Source organism: Sylvia atricapilla, chromosome 6, assembly GCF_009819655.1.
Source record: "Sylvia atricapilla isolate bSylAtr1 chromosome 6, bSylAtr1.pri, whole genome shotgun sequence".
NCBI lineage: Eukaryota > Metazoa > Chordata > Aves > Passeriformes > Sylviidae > Sylvia > Sylvia atricapilla.
Genome location: NC_089145.1, coordinates 56,450,280 through 56,468,959, shown reverse-complemented (window position 1 = coordinate 56,468,959; position 18,680 = coordinate 56,450,280). Strand labels below are relative to the sequence as shown.

Here is an 18,680-nt window from a genome sequence, read left to right as displayed (position 1 = left end):
AAAGGGAACCCAGTCTGAAACAGTTACAGAAAAAGGAAGTTAATGCCACAGAGAATGTTAGATCACAAAAAGTTAGGCCAAGCTGGATAAAGACAGCACAAGCCCTACTCGTGCTCTAAGCAACAGTTACATAGAATCATGTAGTTTGGAAAAAACCCTTAAGGTCATTGTGATTTTCCAGTTCACACTACGAAAATGTAACTAAACAGTGGCCTAAAATTGCCATTAAGAAGAAGAAATCTCTGCTAAGTGTTTAGTTTGTCTTATGCAAGATCACAAAGACACTGTATTTGAATACTAAAAAAAAAACAAAACCCAAAACCAAAATAACAGCATAAGAACAAATGATTGTCAGAAGTTAAAAGAATTAAATATTAATAAAAACCTAGAAGACATATAAAACAAAGGGAACACTATCACTCACTATCCATGTATTCCATGTTTGCATAAACTAATTTTGGATCCTCTCTAATAGAGACAAAACTCCCACTTCACACAGAAGAACAGAGGGAAGAATTTATTTCTCAAGTGCTCTGTATACCTCTTGCATACTTTTATCAAACATTGTATATCTTAAAAAAAAACTTATTTATTCCAATAAGTTCTGCCTTGATTTCAATCCTTTAACATTATTTATTTTTTTCACCAACAGCAAAACTTAACTCTGTCTTAGTTTCACCCATTTAAATCATTCTCAGGTGTGATACACACAGAGCATGTGCACAGTCTACCGAGCACAGGTAAATGAACAATTTATGTTGTTATTTTACAGAAATTGCATGCCTTCTGGTCCCTCATCATCCTATAGCCACGACAGTGTGCTGCCAGAAATGAAAGGCAGTGTTTAATGCACATCACACACCCTGCACTGCGGGCAACAGCACCCATGGCAAGAAGCACAAGCTTCTGAAGGGGAAGTGAAGTCTCTGTCCTGTGCTGTCACCTCTGTTGTGTCCAGGTCCCACTGCAGGGACTGGCTCACTTGCCATGGCTCTGCTCGATCCTTTTTTCAGCTATCAAAGCTCAGTGCCATGGCACTACCTTAAAATACAGATCCCCTGCTACAGACCAATTATTCGAGTGATGGTCAGAAGGGAGGGATGCTGCCTCATTATTATCCAATACAAACTGAAACAAAAATCCCTTGTTAGGCTTATTTTGAGGTCTGCTGATACTTATCAGCTACATTTCCTCCAACTGAGATTTGAGAATATATTTTAAGACATGAAACATACAAGAATTGAATTTCATTTCTACTATGACTCTTTTTACTTTTAAGAAAGAATAGTTGTTAATGTGCCAAAAAAGCCAACTAATCTTTACAAAATCTCTGGCTGCAAGTCAGGGTTATTAGCATTTTCCTCTAACAGGTAGAAAAGCTGAGGTACAGAAGGCAATATGAACTACCAGCCCTGAATTAGTGTTGGAGCTCAGAACCAAAAGAAGCATCCTTGCCTCAATGGACAGCTGCGCCTAATTTCAGCCAGAGGAGGCAATACAGCTCTAAAAGAAGTATTTTGCTTCTTTCCCCAGTGCTGTTACTGGGAATACACCTGCCTCTCAAGCAAAATGGAGATGTCCCCCAAGAGGCCTGTGCCATGGCATGACTGGCACACTCCCGTGTCTCTAGAGGGACTGAGGACATGGGAGGTTATGAACTGTTCCTGCAAAATTCAGGGGCACTGGACACTGTCCATTCAGGAGCTGTGGAGTGATTCCTGTCACAGGCCTTGCTGCCTCTTTAGATAGAAGGAGTCAATTTCAACCAACCATCAACTGCTCACAAGTAAAAGGCAAAGGCAATAAAAAAAATCTGCAGTGCTTAAGGTCCCCATTCAAAAGAAATCCCTATTCAGTGACTTATATGCTTAAGTACTACAGAAGTTAGTGTAGGCTGGTGGTAATTTGCTTGGAAGGCAGAAGCAGGTATACGTATTTAGCCTAATTTTCCTTTAAAAAAAATCAACCCTTCAGCATTTGGGGCAATGTTGAGTTCAACAGAAAACTGTGTTCAAGTATTTTGCCTTCAGAAATTATCTCATGTGAGCAGCAGCCTACAGAGCACTACAGAGGAAGTGGAATTTCTCTCTGTAGCTGTACCCAGCTCTGTAAATGCTATACCCTGTTCTCAGGGCACATCAAATTCCATGGCAACCGGCGTGTATTTCCCTTCGTTTCCCACACTGACGCTGCACCGCAGCCTTTTGTTGGGAGTGCTAAATACAAGTATTCTGAGATGCCCTTCAGAGGGTTCCTCAGCAGCTGACCCCGTAATTTGTACACGGTTCTGTTACTTGGTGCTTGAAGTACAGAATACTTTTGTGTCAGGGCTTTCAACATGAATTAATACTCCAGGGTGGTGAGAAAACACAGCCAGTAGTCCTGTCCACGGCGAGACAGAGCCTGGCGCTTACACATGAGGACACAACCATTGTAGCAGGTACACACTGCAGAACAGGCTCCTGCAGCATGTGGAGAACCTCCGGAGAGGGTTCACACTTCTCAGCACTGCAAGAGAGCTGAAACAAAACCAGGCGATGAGGCAGAGTAAACAGTCGGTCTTTCGCGTGTGGAGCATCTCCAGACCTTAAGTAGGTTCTATTTTCCCTCTTCCCAGAGAGGAGAGCCCGGGTGGGCCCCTCCCTTGAGGGGGACTGGCTACACGTAGCACACCCCTAGGAAAGCGGCGCGGTTCCACAAGAACCATCCTTCACTGTTGCTTTGTGCTACATGAGCATCCGAATACGCTCTCCGTCCCCCACTGCTTCCTACCTGGAAAGCTCATCCCAGCTCTTCCGTTCCTCAAAGCTATGTCACCTCGGATACCTGCCCCTGGCTCCCGGCGGCGCTTTATCGCCTGGGGGGCCGCCCCTGAGCCCGGCCCGTCCCCGCCGACCGCAGACCCCGGCGGGCAGCGCTCGGCGCCCCCGCCCTCACGGCGACCCTTCAGAGGCGCTTCGTGGCCCCGCCTCAGCCCCCGGGGCCCGCTCCCTCCCCGCCCCCTTATCGCCCGGCCGCAGCCGCCTCCCTCATCGCCCTTATCTGCCGTACGGCCCGCGGGCAGCGATGCGGGCAGCGATACGGCCCCTCGCCCGGCAGCCGGCTCCGGCGGGGCGGGGGGCGCAGGGCGAGACCGGCCCGGGGCGGAGCGGGGCGGAGGGCAGCGGCTCCCGGCCCCGCCCCGCCGGGGCTTTGTTCCCCGCACGCAGCCCCCGCCCGGGAGGCGGCCGCGCCCGCGGAGCGCCCGGGAGGCGGCGCGGCGGGGGCGCCCCGCGCGGTGCCCGCCGTCACTGCCGCGGGCGCTCGGGCCGCCGGCGCCTCCCCCGCCGCGGCGGCGGCCTGATGCGGCAGCCGGCACCGCCCCGCCCGGCTCTTTCTCCCCTTCTCGCGGCGCGCCCTCCGCTCTGATATCTCCGGGGGCGAGGCGGGGCGGTGACGCCCCGCGCCCGGAGCGCCGGCCATGCGGGGCGCGGCCCCCGGCGGCCCGGCGGCGGGCGGCAGGCGCTGAGCGCGGGCGCGGCGATGCCGATGCCGGGGGGCGACGGGGCCGCGGCCGCCAGGCAGCCCCCGTCCGGCGAGGCGGCGGCACCGCGGGACGAGGAGCAGCAGGAGGAGGAGGGCGACGAGGATCTTCGCGACGGCGGCGTCCCCTTCTTCGTCAACCGCGGCGGGCTGCCCGTGGACGAGCCCACCTGGGAGCGGATGTGGCGGCATGTGGGCAGGATCCATCCCGAAGGGGACCGGGTGGCGCAGCGGATCCGGGGCGCCGCCGACCTGCCCAAGGTGAGACCCCCCCTCCCCACCCCGGGGCTGGTGGGCGCGGGGTCCCGGCGGAGGCGCCCGGGGCGGACGGAGGGAAAGGGAAACGGCGGCATCCCGCTGGGAGGAGGCGCCCGCCTGTCCCCTGAGGAGGCCGGTCACCCCGGCTCGGGAGCGATCCCGCGGATAAACGGGCCCCGGGACTGCTCCGGCCGCAAGCAAAGCCACGCTCTAACTCGGAGTGCGAGAGGCTGTCTGCGGGGCTCTGCCCTCTCCGTGCGCCAGCAGCACCCTCTTCTTCTGCGGCCTCGCTGGAAAAAGGACTTCAGGTAGCTAATGTGTGAGCGGCCTGGAGGGGGAGGAGGGGAATGGGCAATGCCTGAAGAGAAACATTTGATAAATGATGAAAAGATGAGAGTTAAATTTAGAAGAGTCCAAACACTCGAGGTGGTGGATTGAGGCAGGTGGAGGTGAGCTTTTGAACCTGAAGAAATTCGATCTGGGTACAGTCTCCCACACCAAAAGGCATTCTGGAACAGAACCGTGTCTGTCAAAAAAGACTTTTGATACCAAGCATTTTAAGAGGAGTTAGCAAACGCTTGCAGAGCTTATTGCTGGTGTAGGGTCAGATGTGATTTCCAAGCACGTTTCTGGCCTTGCTGCAGAGAACTCCACAAAAAGAGGAACCACTGACCATTTCACTGAGTCTTGTACCATACTGAAACATTTGAATGTGAATTCTTGTGATTGTTGCTATCTGTATTACATTTCAGCTGGAGAAAAATCTCTCCCTTTTATTGGCATACTGTGAACAAAAGACACTGCAAACATTTGGTGTGTCACTCCCCTGGCAGGTTATAAAAGTATTCCCATCACTCTAATAGGGGATATTCAGATACAAAAAGATGAAGTTTTTTCATCTCAGGCTTTTTTAGGAAGGACTTACCTCCTTGGGAAGGGAATTTGAAGCATGGAAGAACATGCTATCATATAGTGCATAGGCAATCCATACTGCTTTCCATGAGAAATTCTGGAGAAGCATGTGATGCAACATCCTTTGTGCAGTAAAGTCATAGGCATCTGTGGCAGCAACTGGAACAAATCCTGAGTTCTGATTACAGTCCCTATTCTAACTGCATTAGAGTTTTCCTTCCTTTTCAGATTTCCTTCCTTTCCTCTGACTTCGTCCTGAGCCTAGGTAAAGGCTGAAAACATGTTTCAGATCATTCAGAACACACACTACCTAATTTCTTAACCATAAGGACTGATTTGGCCAAAAAAGGTGAGGGAAATGGAAGAAAGAAGCTGACAAACAAGACTCCAGTGAATGACAGGGAGGGGAGAAAATACAGTGTTCAGTCCCTTGTTTCGGCCTTATGTGAAGAATTTCCAGTGTTCTCACTTTATAGTCTTCATCCAAGAGGGTTACAGTTAGGGGAAACAAGTGGTTTGAGCTCTTGCAATAAGAGGCAACACTGGAATGTGTTGTTTTGAAGATTTTTGGATTTTGGGTTGCTGAGGGTTTTTTTTTTTGCATCTGCTGGGAATTCAGCACTCTGAAATCCCATTACCAAACTCACTCAGCATACAGCTGGGAAGATACGGGAATTCAGGAAACCACAAGAATGGATGAGCTGTTTCCCTCTCCCCTATAGGGATGTATTTTTTCTTTGAGGGCTGCTTATCACCACTTGTCTCTGTGCCATAAGTTTTGAAGGCTGGTGCAACAGATGAGAATCAGGGCAGTAAGTGAACTCTGCAAGGCTGGCTCCTTTGAAAAGCCAGCTTCTCTCCATGTGCTGGAGGGTGAATAGTCCTTTTTAGGTGTTGGGAATGGGACGGTGACTTGACTACTCCAAAATTTTGGCCATGGATCGTAGCCAGCATTGGGTGTTGGGGGAAATAACTCTCAAAGAAGCTGTCAATAAACTGAAATAGTATAAAATGATGACTGGAGGAGGCTGTGATAAGACACATTTACAGATCAGCTTCAGCGGCTGTGTCTCACTGGGGTCTGAGAGCTCAGAGATCTCTAGTCTCCATTTCCTTCCAGTAGACTTGGGGTGAGCGTGCATCAAGTGAGCAGGCTTGAGAGTGCCACTCTCCTGTGGTTGTGTTCTTTCCAGCAACAGGGTGTGGTATCGCCTTGCTTCAAGCTGCTGGAACCATCAAATGGGTCTATGCTGGAAGTATAAAGTGATGCGTGCTTGGCTCATAAAGAAATTATGGCTTTTAAATGATGATGGTTATGAGGGCAAAGGCAGGAAGAGTTGCATCTAATGGATTCAGACCGAGAGAGCCAGAGAAAATAATCTGTTTTCTTCAGTCAGGCTCTCAACCAAGGCTGATATTGCTCCTGTGTTATTTGCAGAAGGAAGAGTAGGGAGGTGCCTGGATACACATAAGTGCTATAAAAGAAACTGTTGCTCTAAACTAGGCTGGCCCCAGGAGCACCTCTGTGATTCCACCAAGGGTGGAGCTTTGCCTGTGCCTCGCTCCCATCTGCCTTTCCTCACACAGCATGGCCCACTTAGTACAGAAAATCTTGGTTGTTCTCAGGATCCTCTTTCTAAAAGCAGAGTCCCAATCCCATGCATTTAGACAGCCTGCCAGGGTGCATGAATCTAGGAGTGGGGTGATGCAGCTGCTCCACACAAGTGATGAGGGATCAAGGGTGTGTTCATTTGGTCTACTAAGCCTGGCAGAGGCTGTATACTTTGGGAAATCTGGGCTCTCTTCCTTGCTCCCTCTCCAGCTTTCAGAATAGCTAAAGGGAAGTCAAAATAGATCTGATTTCCCATCTTTTCTGTTATAAATAAATCCCTCTCTGCTTTCTGAAGGACTGTGAAAACTATCTAATATTTATAGCTCTTTTGAGATGTGCCATGGATGATGCTGGCGAAGAAAAAAGTGTTAGGCTCTCTCATCCTGTCAGTGTGGAATTGAGGGATGGAGACCTTATTCCTCCCCTTTGTACTTCTATTGCCCTATTAAAATGCTATAGACCTGATGCAAAAAGAAACTGTGGCCCAGTCTGGGCTGCAGGCCCAGATCTGAGAGAGAGCACAGTGTACTTTCATCAGTTTAATTACTTGAGGTGCAGGAGGCTCTTCCACATTAACTAGTCCCCTGCTGAACTGATTGCCATTATGCTGCCTCAGTGTTGCACAGTCCTTTGAGGAGAAAGAGATCTGGGGGTCTGTACTAGTAAAGGGAGGAGGAACTACCCAGGATCATTGGTCTGTGCTGTCAACATGCGCCTAATCTGTCTGTCTCCACTCAAAAGCATGAAAGTGTCCATGCTGAAGAAATGAAACAAAGTTAAATAGTCAGCCTGCCCTGATTGTTACCTCTTTCGTTGTTTCTGCTTGGAAATTATTTCCTATGACTCAGTGTGTCAGCTCGCAGCATCCAAACTGACTCAGCTTGTGCACTTCCAGAGATGGCTCCATTCCTGTGCCACTCTCCGGAGCCTTCCCTGCTCCTGCTGCAGCTGAACAAACCCAGTTTCACATCTGCTCCCACCGTGCCTGTGCTGCCCCCTGCGAGTGAGGCAGCCGGAGCCTCTGCTGGATGCCAGAGGCAGCGCCAGCCCATCTCAAGGTTACACAGTCTCTGCTCCTTGTACCGCGGGGGAGCACAAGCAAAATGCAACCATGTGGCAAGCCAGGACTGGGAACTGATCTGGCTGCAAACTACCCGCGCTTGCTGGCTCAGCTTTCAGCTGCTCCAGGTGCCTGACCTGGTTCACCAGTCACTGGTACCGACACAGGACAGAAGAAGGAGGTATATGGAAACGAGTGGCCACAGAAATACATGTGGAGGGTGCACTAAGCAGAACCACTGGCTACAAAACCATGTCCAGCAGAGGCAGTTGTGCACAGCAGAGTGGAAGACTCAAAAGAAGAACTGGCTCTGTCTCACTTATGGTTGTGGATAGGCCAGCTCTGGGGAAAGTCTGTGGAGGAACTGAAATGTTAAAACACAAACAGCGGAGAAAATATGCAGTCTGATATTAGCAAGGTGCATGCATGGCATGAGCTATCCTTCAGAGAGAAAATATTGGGCTGTTTCTCTTTTCTTAGACACACTTTCTCAGCTGCTAATAAGACTACAGTTATCCCCTGTAGAGCAAATGGTGAAAATGGTGAGGAAAATCTGGCTGGACCCATAAGGCTGAGGCCTCAGAATGGGCGAGCAATTTGAAAGTGAACATCCAGAAGTCATTCTCCGACCATGTAATTCAAAACACCAGACATTGCAGGGCAGGGAGTCATGCTGTCAAGCCTGTGTCCTAGGCAGTGCCAACTCATCTGAAATGCCAGGAAGCACTGAAGGACCTTACTACCCTTGCTTGCTCGACTGTTCCACCCTCTGGTGGTACTGGAAAACTCATTGTCCATTTTTGCCTCTTTTTTAAATTTTTGTTTCATGCCTTTCAGTTTCAATACTCAAATGAGGCCATGCTCCCTCAGATGATAGCTTTCCTTTCTCATATCTTGCCTTGTCAGTTAATTCCATCTATTTCATCCAATGTAACATTGCATAAATGCAGAACCTTCTCACATGGTTTCTCTTGCAGCTCTGTGGTGATGCCTCATTCTGAATCCCTTCCCAATTTCCATTGTGGAAACAGAGGAATGCTTCTGGTATGGAAATAGAGGAATGTTTCTGGTGTGGTCACTTGTAGCAGCAAAAACAGTCTGGTTTCTGAGGAACATGCTCCCTATAGCTTTGTTCACTGAGTTCAGCAAGAAGCTGAAGAGATTTGGAAGTAGTGATTTGTGTTCTGCTCCTCATTGCAGATTCCCATACCAAGTGTGCCTGTGTTCCAGCCATCCACCCCCATCCCTGAGCGCCTGGAAGCTGTACAGCGCTACATCAGGGAGCTTCAGTATCCTTTGCTGTTACTTTACTGGTGTGATAACGCAGGAAGAAAGAGCAAGAGGACTTTTTTTACCTGTGACAAACAGAAAAGCTCCCTCTGTTGTAGCTAGAGGAGAACTGAAACTTGTTCCCTGAAAGGAAGCTGGACTTGGGATAATGTTTTATTTTGCTGCTCCGTTTTTTTTTTCTTTTTTTCGCCCAGGTCACCTCCTGGTTCTGTTCACTGCATGTAATAAATGGGCATGTTTTCAAAGGCCTTTCCCCACAACCCACTCTGGTCAGTGGCTTTACCCTGGTATTTCATTAAAAACACCCATATCTGAAATCCTGACAGCACACAAACTGCATCACCTCATTGTCAAGGTGTGGGTGAGTTGTGGTGATGGACAGACCTTCTCAGGTCATCCTGCTCAATCACTCTTCCCTGTCGAAACAACACTCAGCCACCCTGCTTTTGTGCATCTGTGGTATGCTGCCCCTCTATATGCAGAGCTGCCTGTGTGGCTGTGCTCTGGGAATAAGATTTCTCCATTGCTGTTGTGCTGGAGAGCAGGTGTATGCTATGCAAACACTGATGGGATACAGATCTAGTGCTGGCTTCAGCTCTAACTCAAGGTAAGAAGGCTGACCTTTTGGCATCTTTTACCCATCTAGGTGTTTGTGCTTTGGATTGGATCCCAGTCAATCTTAGAATAAGGTACCTTGAATGTTCCATTGCTCCCTGTATTATGTGCAGATTGGAGCAGGAAGAGATTTATCAAACTATTCTGCCCTGGTAACTGGAAAACTGAGCAGAGCATGTGCTGTCAGCATGAACCTTTGGGAATTGGAGTGGAAACCCGTGTGTGGGGATGAGGAAGAGAAGAATTGACAAGGAAATATAGTGGAAGTAAGGAGGAATTATAAATCAGAGAAATACAGGAAAGGGAGGTAGGGATTTTCTTGTGTTGCAGCTACATTTGTGGGATCATGACTTTGCTGTGAAAATAGTAAATAACATGAAAGTCCTTCAGACAAGTTTTCTTCAGACTCTGCTTTCCAAGCTGCCAAGCCCTTAACTTCTTGCTTCCAGGTACAATCACACTGGGACACAATTCTTTGAGATTAAGAAGAGCAGACCTCTGACTGGGTAAGTGCTGGCAGCCTCTACAGCATTTAATCCTTCCTTTGTTGTTGAAGCCCTGCTATACACACTGCCTTTTCTCCATCCCCTGCCCAAGATCTAGGGGCACTCAGGGCTTTCAGTACTGCAGCTGCATCCTGCTTTGGGTAACTTTATTGTCTGTTGCCTGGAGCATAGCTGGGCAGAGCTGTGTCTGGTCTTTCTCAAGAAAGAGACTAGTGGGTTTTTTGTCATGAATCCAGTAAACCAAAGATAATGTATTGCAAAAATGTGCATATTCTGCCCGCTCCTAATTGGAATATAACTATATGAACTTCTGAGGGATTCTGGAATTAGGTCCTGCTCTACAAAAGCTTTGTGAAAGCCAAGTATGTTTACAGGTCTGACTTCATAGCTCCTGTGAGTGCCTCTGCAAAATCTAAGCTCACTAAGCTTTTGGTGACTCATACTTTGAACAAGAAAGGGTATTCTTCTCACTGCAGATTTTGGGAACTGCTGTGCCCCAGAAGTTCCTGGCAATAAGCATCTGATGTTCATTGACTCTCTTGAAGAGCATATGGAGAATTTTCTTAGACTGGCTTCTTACTATTGGTCTAGTCCATAGATTTATGTGAGTCTAAATGCCTTGTTTTGTAATCAGTCCAATGTCTCCTCCATGGTGCTCACTGAACAGAGACTAAGATTAATGCCAGAGAAGGCAGCTTTATTGTCCTTGAGCCTACTGTGGCAAGCGCTGCTGGTTCTTGGTCCTTTGAGGGTTTTACTTGTGGACACTCTGGTGCTGTGGTCTCCCTGAGAATCCAGGCTGGCCAGTAAGCAGTTTTGCTGCAACCCACTGAAGTGAATTCCTTGGAAGCAACAATAGCATATGGCAGAGAATCTGGTTTGGATTTTATATCTTCTTAAAGAAGATATTTCATTTTGTTCCCTATCCTCTGTGGGCCACCCTCTCTCCTGGAAACCCACCTTACAAATATAGTGCTAAAGGGCTGAACTGGCCACATTGCATAGCACAAGCCCTCTAACTGTCCTCATCTTTCCCTTGTCCCATTCTGCAGGCTGATGGACCTGGCCAAAGAAATGACCAAAGAGGCCCTGCCAATAAAATGCCTGGAAGCTGTGATCCTGGGAATGTATCCTTTCCTCTTGGAGTTGTGCATGTCTGCCCATCCTTGTGTTTTTGCCTCTGCTCTCTTGCTTGTGACGCTTTGAGGGTGGTGATAATATTGTCACCAAGCCCCATATTTCTCTTTTTTTCCTCCCCAGTTCTCCCACAAAACCCTACTAATGAAATCCAAATCCAAGCAATTCTCTAAAGTATCAGAACTAGTCCTTTGGAGTTGCTCCTCTTTCACCAAGAAGGGTGGTGCTGCTCTAGTCAGCCATATAAGATAGTAAAAGATAAAAGAACATCTAAAGAGGAGCCAAAACACTAGCTGGAGTTAGGTCAGGAAATCCTTTGTGGATAGCATTGTTCCCTTACTGCCTGCATGTGTTCTGCATTAAAATAACTTATGGATCCTCCCCAACTTCTAATTATGGTATATGTTACTTACTAGCTTAGGCAATACCTTTATTAGTTCTAGATGTGTGTTATCTTTAGGTACACATCTTTCTTAGCTATCTTTAGTTTGTGGTACTTGGGCTATAGTTTCTTCATGCACCTGGAGGGGCAGAGATGGTCAATGAATGGTTCAAAAGTGGAGGTTGGTGAGTTTTTATCATGAAGGTATGAAACAGTTTCTAGTGAAAGAGGTTAAAACAAACCAAGGAACAATGCTGCAGTGTTAACAGTTTGAGAGCTATGGAATACAGTACACTTAAGGTGTTAGCATTGCAAGTTCTGCATCACAGAACTGCATCAAAATTAGCTTCTCTTTGTTGACTGTCTCCTTGAAGAGGCCAAGTCTGTTTTCCCCATAACCCAGATGAAAGTAGGGCAGCCTGCAATGAGCTGGGCTCTTGACCTGGAGAACAAATCCTGTCTGTGTGATGTCTGAATCAGTGGAGAGTCTGCTAAGCAGGCTGGGAAGGTCTGGAGCAGGTAGGATGTGTCTCGTCAGGAAACTGTTATCACCGATTATTTCCTGAACAGTGGCTGCTGTCAGTTACCTCACCAACAACATGACCACACTGGACCGTTTCCCCATCAGCTTCAAAACCCACTTCTCAGGGAACTACTTCCGACACATCGTGCTGGGGGTGAACTTTGGCGGCCGCTATGGGGCACTGGGCATCAGCCGACGTGAGGAGCTGATGTACAAAGCACCTGTCTTCCGCACACTGAGCGAACTCATCTTTGACTTCGAGGAGGCGTATCGCCGCTGCTGGCACACTCTGAAAAAGGTGAAGCTGGGCCACTGTGTGTCCCACGACCCACACAGTGTGGAGCAGATTGAGTGGAAGCGCTCCATCCTGGATCTGGACAAGCTAACCCGGGAAGACTTCCGCAAAGAGCTTGAGAGACATGCCCGTGATATGAGGCTGAAGGTAAGCAGCAAGGATGGAGATTAAGAAAAGCAAACCTCTCACTGCCACATCCACTGTCTTGCCTGGCTGCTGGTGTACTAGGGGAATGGAGTGACAGGAAACTGTCCTTAGCTGTGTGGAGTACTGAATTGGAAGAAAAAATTGGAGAAATCGGAGAAAGTGATTTGGAGGCTGGGGCCTGTTTCTTACTCACTACCACTCACTGTATACAAGCTGGTCCCCTCATGCAGTGCTGCAGATGTGATTAGGTTGGACTGTATACAGTCCTTGGAGACACAGCTGTCACTGTAACTTGTTTTTTCTGGCTTTTGCATTTTTGATGCACTTGCCTTGTCTTTTTGTCTTTTTTTCCCATATAATAAATCATTCTTGGGTTTTGTGGGTTTTGTTATTACTCATATTGATTTTCTGCTCATGTAGCTCTTAATTTTATTTTTCTGGCAGATTGGGAAAGGAACTGGACCACCATCTCCCACCAAGGACAGAAAGAAAGATGTCTCCTCCCCACAAAGAGGTCAGGCCAGCCCCCATCGGCGAAACAGCCGTGGGGACCGACGGTGAGTGTGGCTGCTGGGCAGGAGACCTATCTAGAACATCTCTTTTTACTCAGACTCCAGCTTGCTGTTTGGTTTTGGAGTCTTCTGATGTCCTACTGGGTTTCTTTAGAACAATGGGTATTTCTTTGACCTGCAGTAGCATTCTTCTATAGTCAGTACCATTCTGAGTTTATCATTGCTTAGGGAGTGGAGGGGACAGCTGGGTTTTTTGCTTGCTGGTTTTGGCAGGGAGGAGGAAGGCAGCTCAAACAGACGGTGATGCTGGTAGCTGACTTTTAACCTTATGCATGGGTCTGAGCTCTGGTGTCTCACCTGTGCCTCAAAGAGACTCCAAAAAGTATTCTGCTGTCAGCAAGATCGTTTTCCTGATAAATAACCTGGGGTTCTAGAGTGGACCTCCTACTTCCTAACTCACATTCTGTTCTGTTGAGATCATTGGGAGAATTACTGGAGGCTGCAGAATAGTCATGTCCTCAGTAGTGCAGGATCAGTCTGAAGCTCTGTGTACCTTTTCCTGTGCTGCCATCTTTATGTGCAGCATCACCTGACTGAAAATAGTTTCTGAAGAGTTGTTACCCTCTTTGCTCACAGGCCATCTGGTGAGAAGAAGCCTGCTGATCCCAAAGCCATGCCAGACCTCAATGGGTACCAGATCCGGGTGTGAAGAGAGCTGTGCCTTGTGTGCCTGGCTCCACGGACTTCTTGCTGGCCACAGTTGGGACCTGGATCCACCTGCAGTGATTCTGACAAATGGGACAGGGGAGTGGGAGCAAAAGAGAGTGCTGATTTTCCCAGGTACTTACTAGTGGGCCAGTCCCAGAGCTGGATCCCATGGGTCCCAGAGGATTCGCCTGCCTGTTTCTGGGAGAGGTGACCATCTTTATTCACTTAAGTATTTTTAAAAAAAAAAAGAAAAAAAAGGAAAAAAAAATTCTGTACATTAGTGGGAGTTTTCTTCAGACAGAATATGAAGTGAGTGGTGTCAGTGGACTTGCTATCTTTGCCTTGACAGCAAGTAGATGAAACATCTTGTCAACAGTACTTCTTCCCTGTCTGTACAGAGCTCTTCAACCCCTGCAAGGTCTGCAGGGCTGACGGAGAAGTGATGCTGGAATGGGATAGCCCTGAATCTTGTACAAAAACTCCTGGTTTTGTCATTATAAACACTTTGTTTATCATTGCTCTTGTGAGAGATAGGTATGAATTTGCTCAGCCTGATTTATTGACCATACAAAGTCTTCTCATCCAGAAAAAACGCATCTTGTATGTTTAGTCCTGCCTATTTCGATGCATTTCATTGTCTCTGGGGGGGTAGACAGTGGAATGGTGGTAGAATGTTGCTGTAGGTCCTTTGGTGGTTGAGTGCATCAGGATATGCAGTGCTACATGAAAACAGGCATAGAGACCTCCATTGTTCCAGCAATGGAGATGGGGCAGATGGGGGCTGGTGGAAAACCTGAACTTCACATCATCCCTTCATCAGCCTTCTCTCTATTAACTTCTAGTGGCTGCTCCTCAGAAAGCTTCTGGCAGGCACTTCAGTCACTGAGGTACGAGTTTTAAGAGTAAAGAGTTAAGAAGTAATAAGTTTCAAGAGTAAATAGTTAAAGAAGGATGTAATCGGGTTTTACAAGTATTTTCTCCTTTCCACAAGGCTCTTGCTCCTTCCTCTCTGCAGTGTTAGTACCAGGGTTACATACACCTGTTAGTGAGAAGCTCTGCTCGAGTAAACTGCAGCTGCTTTCCTGACAGCTCACCCTGGAGCCTCCTGAAAGCAGTTCCCCACCCCAGTGTCAGATCTGGCTCTTTGGACAGCTGCAGTATGTAACAGCACTTACACTAACCTTCCCCAAAGAGCTAGGCTGGGCCTTTCTGCCAGTTCTGGCCTTGACTTCCTATGCTTCTTTTGGGGGAGTGTTGTACTACTGATTAAGTAGTGTAATGCTTGTCAGAAATCTGGAGTGTTGTCAGACCTCTCTATTTGAGGCCTAAGGCATGGGAACAGTGGGATTTCCAGAAGCCAGAACAGCATGGTCTTAAAGTGATTTGGATGCGTGGGTCTAGGGGATGCAAAAACTGAGTTTGGGAGTGGGAGTATGCTGGAGAGAAACAGTCTTGTTTTATCACAGCACTGAGAAGGAGCTACACTTTCTGAAATACAACATATTTAATTTTGTTAGAACCGGGCTTATCCTTTCCTTCTTTCTTTGTTAGAAACATGGTGGAGCTTATCTCTATTTGTTTTTTCGTTGCAGTATTCCTGTGCCACATCCTCATAATAAGCAGAGCTATTTTGGTGGCAGAGAACGGGTTCTTAACCCCAAACAAATCAGCTCTTCTGCCTAGTTAAAGCAGTTAATCCTCGAAGCACCACCCACAAGCGATTTAACTCACGCCTTACAGGTTCCTAATTGTACATCCTCAACTGTGATGTAACTTGCAAGGTGAATCCATACCACTGCAGTCGGTGCTTCCAATCTTCCTCTGTAGTCTGTACTTTTCTGCTGTCTTGTACAACCAGGAGGAAAATCTGTAAGAAGGTGGCAGAACTTGCTGCTGAGCCAAGAGAAGGTTAATCCAGAAGAGGATGCCAGTTTCCACAGTGGAGGGCAACACCTGCCCACTCCCTCATATTCCAGCTACATGCAACAATTTAGGTTAACAGCAGCAGCACCCATTGAATGTGTCCTCTGGTCATTTTTCTATGGCTGTAAATTAACATATATTGTCTCTGGATGCTAATGATGATGTTAGCTGTAAAGGCACCACAGTTACCTGTAAATAATATGGGCTACTTGAAAGCCACAAACTGCCTTTGCATAATGTTTGCTATGCAGCGGACTGAAAGTTCAGATGCCACTGTGAATCATATGATAAATACAAGCAGCAGTCAGCAAGGGGAGACTGACGTCAGGTTTTATTAAAGTGGATGAAATCCAGAATTTTTAAAATATATATATAAAAAATGCTTAGAATGCATCTTCACCATGACTTTGTTTTGTCAATTGGTTAGTAAATTCAGAGCAACTGGAGACCTCTTGAGAGTAATTACTAGTTTAATACAGAGAACACTGAATAACTGGACAGACTTGAGCTTTTTTAGATGGAAAGGGGAAATGTGGGGGTGGGTGGAAGACTTTAAAACAGATTAGACAAGTGAGGGGTCAACTGCAAGTTAATTATGCTTTCTTGAGAGCAGGGCAACAGGGGTGTTGAGCAGTGTTAGATGATCAAGGCAGAATGGCTTAAAACAAAATGCTTTGTTTGACTTTGTAATTAAGTGCTTTCCTGCAGGATGTAACTGAGGCCAATAGCTTAGAAAACCAAAGGAAATGGATGTTTAAGATATGAATGACAGGTAGAGTTCAAGGTCTCTCAATCCTCAGCTGCAGCTAGACAAGAACATCCTCTTTCAAGCTTTAGTTGTACAATTATATATATTAGGAAGTGTTTAATTCTTTGCTTGTATCTAACGTTGATAAACTTCTCAAGATGGATAAAGGAGCAGACAAATGCCCTCTGTTAGGGTTAGTAGTTTCAAGCCCTCTACTGTGTTTCTCTGTGTCATAGAATTCCTGCTCCTTACTGTTTCTGTATCTCCAGATGGTACAAGAAACTGGAAAAAGACCACAGAGTTCTCCCCTTCTTGCTCCCCCCATCTTTGTAGCAGGATGAATCAGTTCAATACAAAGCTTTGCTTCCTTCCTAACAAACAAGACCACATCCTTCCATGACAGAGAGGATTAATGCAGTCTAGCTTTATGCTGTAAGAAACCTGAGGGTTCAGTGAAAGAGAAACTTTAGCACTTCGACTTCTTTCCTCCCCCATCTACTTGGTCTGGTTTCTCGTCTGTCTGCCTTTAACTATAAAGATAAAAAGGGTGGTGATGAGAGTCTTTTTCATTTCTGCAGTCTTTAGAGCTACAGAGAAGGAATGACAACATAATTCATACTCTTTTAGTGCCTGCAGAACAAGGAAAATGGATCTGAAGAAGCCCTATTAATTCTTTAATGTTAAATATTAATAGGGTCGTTCATGTAGTTCTGTGATGTAGATTTCACTGTTCGGTAGGTCTCACCTGATGTCTGTTCTGCAGTACAAGTCCTGTGAACTCTGTGGAAAGGAACCGTGTTTGTACACTAGGAATGGATAGACACTGCCTGCATTGTATGTAAAGCTGAAGTGAGCTCTGAAAGACTTCAACAAATGCTGCCCTATTACTGGTGAAACTATTCTAAATGTAATGCAAACCTTGAAAGAAGAGCCCCTCTTTATACTTTTATGTAGACAAGTCCCTTGATACCTAGACAATTGCGTTTTTTTAATGGGGAGATCCATTAGTGAGCAAAACTTTCTGTTACAGCATCACTCTGATACAAACTTTGTATATTAAAGAGCAGAGTTGGGTGTCCTTCAGTCTGTGACACACAGCCTTTTTTTTTTTTTTTTTTTTAACTGGTAGAAGCTAAAGAGTCTTTAGGAACTTGAGGTGTGTTAGGTAGTGTTTTAGGTGGGAGTAGAGTGGGGTTTTTTTCAGATACTGTTTTACCTGTGGGCCAGGGTATGGGTCAGTACACAGTACCCTTGGATCTATCTCCAGAACTGTAGTTGAAACATAGTTTCTGTTCACATAGTAGCTATATTGTTGCTTTCAAATCTGCTTAACAGGATGTATTTTCTTTTAAGTATTTCAGGTGAAAGCCTTAATCAGGTGCCTACCCCTTAAGGTAGGCTCATATGTGGTGTTGTATAGACTGGAACCTGACTGTCCTTAAAATTTCAGAGTTTGCTCTAGTGAACAGAAGAAAGCTCCTGTTTGCCAAAGGGCAAGAGTCTGGATTAGTCTAGCCTGACCTTGCTCCAGTGGCTCTGGCTAATCACCTGAGGTGGTTGCTTTAGCTGCCTGCTTCTTCTGAGTGAAGTATTTCAAGTGGTGCTGATGATCAAACAGTAGGTATAGGCAGGGGGTGTCCCAGGTGTACTGTGTGTGCAAGTCTGGCTGAAATAGCACCACACATTCCAGTGGCCTTGCACTGTTGTGCTGACAACATTTAGACCTGCATTAGACCTGATAATTTTGCTTAACAAAGCAAGTGCTATTTTGGCTTGATGTTTGCTCTCCCAGAGCAAGGTGGAGATGGCCCCTCTACAGCCAAGCTGAACTCCTTAGGGAATTTAGTATTTTGTGTGTCTTCTGAGCGGGTGTTTACTTGTATCACAACCACTCTCCTTCAGTGGTGCCCTGGCCCTTTCTGCTCAAGAGCAACTCAGTTTAGGCCCAGAAGGCTACTGAATCCCCCCTTAATCTCTGCAGAGCAGAGTTTCCCTCCAGGTCAGGGTTGAGATGGTGCTAGTGGGACCAGAGTGGTCCCCTTCCATGCACATCAGTATTCTACTCCAGCACGGATAGGGTGCTCCAAAACCATTTACATCTTTATCACTGGTACAGCTCAGAACCAAGAAATGGAAAGTTTCTTTCTTTAAGAACAGTATCATGTGTGTCTTTTTGTAATTAATCAGTGTAGTTCTGTGTTCTTACGTAGCCAACACAGAATTTTTATTTAGATTTAGTTTTTACTGCACTTCCCATGGCCCTTATGTTGATACTTCTTCCTGCTTCCTTTGACACTTAGACAATAAAATTCCCTCTGTACTGCTCTCAGCTTGTGCAGAGAAAACAAGTTGTCTGTACTGTCCTTCTTTCTGCTTTAAACTTTCCCATTACATGTGAGCTGAGAAGTCAAAGGGACAGCCTTGAGTGATGGTATCAGGCCAATTATGTAAAGATGTCCTGTACTTGCTACACTAATGGACATGGAAGAACTCTCACCCTCCTTTAATCATCTGAACAAGGTGAGTATGT

At 46.7% G+C, this 18,680-nt stretch overlaps 1 protein-coding gene across 1 annotated transcript; it reads left to right on the top strand.

Annotated features, from left to right (window-relative positions):
* Positions 1-3,333: 3,333 nt before the first annotated feature.
* On the top strand, positions 3,334-18,498 carry VASH1 (vasohibin 1). The gene is made up of 8 exons (XM_066322007.1): positions 3,334-3,783; positions 8,565-8,653; positions 9,719-9,775; positions 10,828-10,902; positions 11,878-12,259; positions 12,704-12,816; positions 13,408-14,366; positions 14,398-18,498. Exons 1-7 carry the CDS (start codon positions 3,523-3,525, stop codon positions 13,478-13,480), a joined length of 1,050 nt encoding a protein of 349 aa, XP_066178104.1. The 5' UTR covers positions 3,334-3,522; the 3' UTR covers positions 13,481-14,366; positions 14,398-18,498.
* Positions 18,499-18,680: the final 182 nt, after the last annotated feature.

Bases quoted from the DNA above. Each gene is read 5' to 3' on its own strand.
- VASH1 (XM_066322007.1), top strand. From the start codon at position 3,523: ATGCCGATGCCGGGGGGCGACGGGGCCGCGGCCGCCAGGCAGCCCCCG. The intron at 8,654-9,718 runs GTATCCTTTGCT...TCTTGCTTCCAG, and splicing joins CGCTACATCAGGGAGCTTCA to GTACAATCACACTGGGACAC. The intron at 12,260-12,703 runs GTAAGCAGCAAG...TTTTTCTGGCAG, and splicing joins CCCGTGATATGAGGCTGAAG to ATTGGGAAAGGAACTGGACC.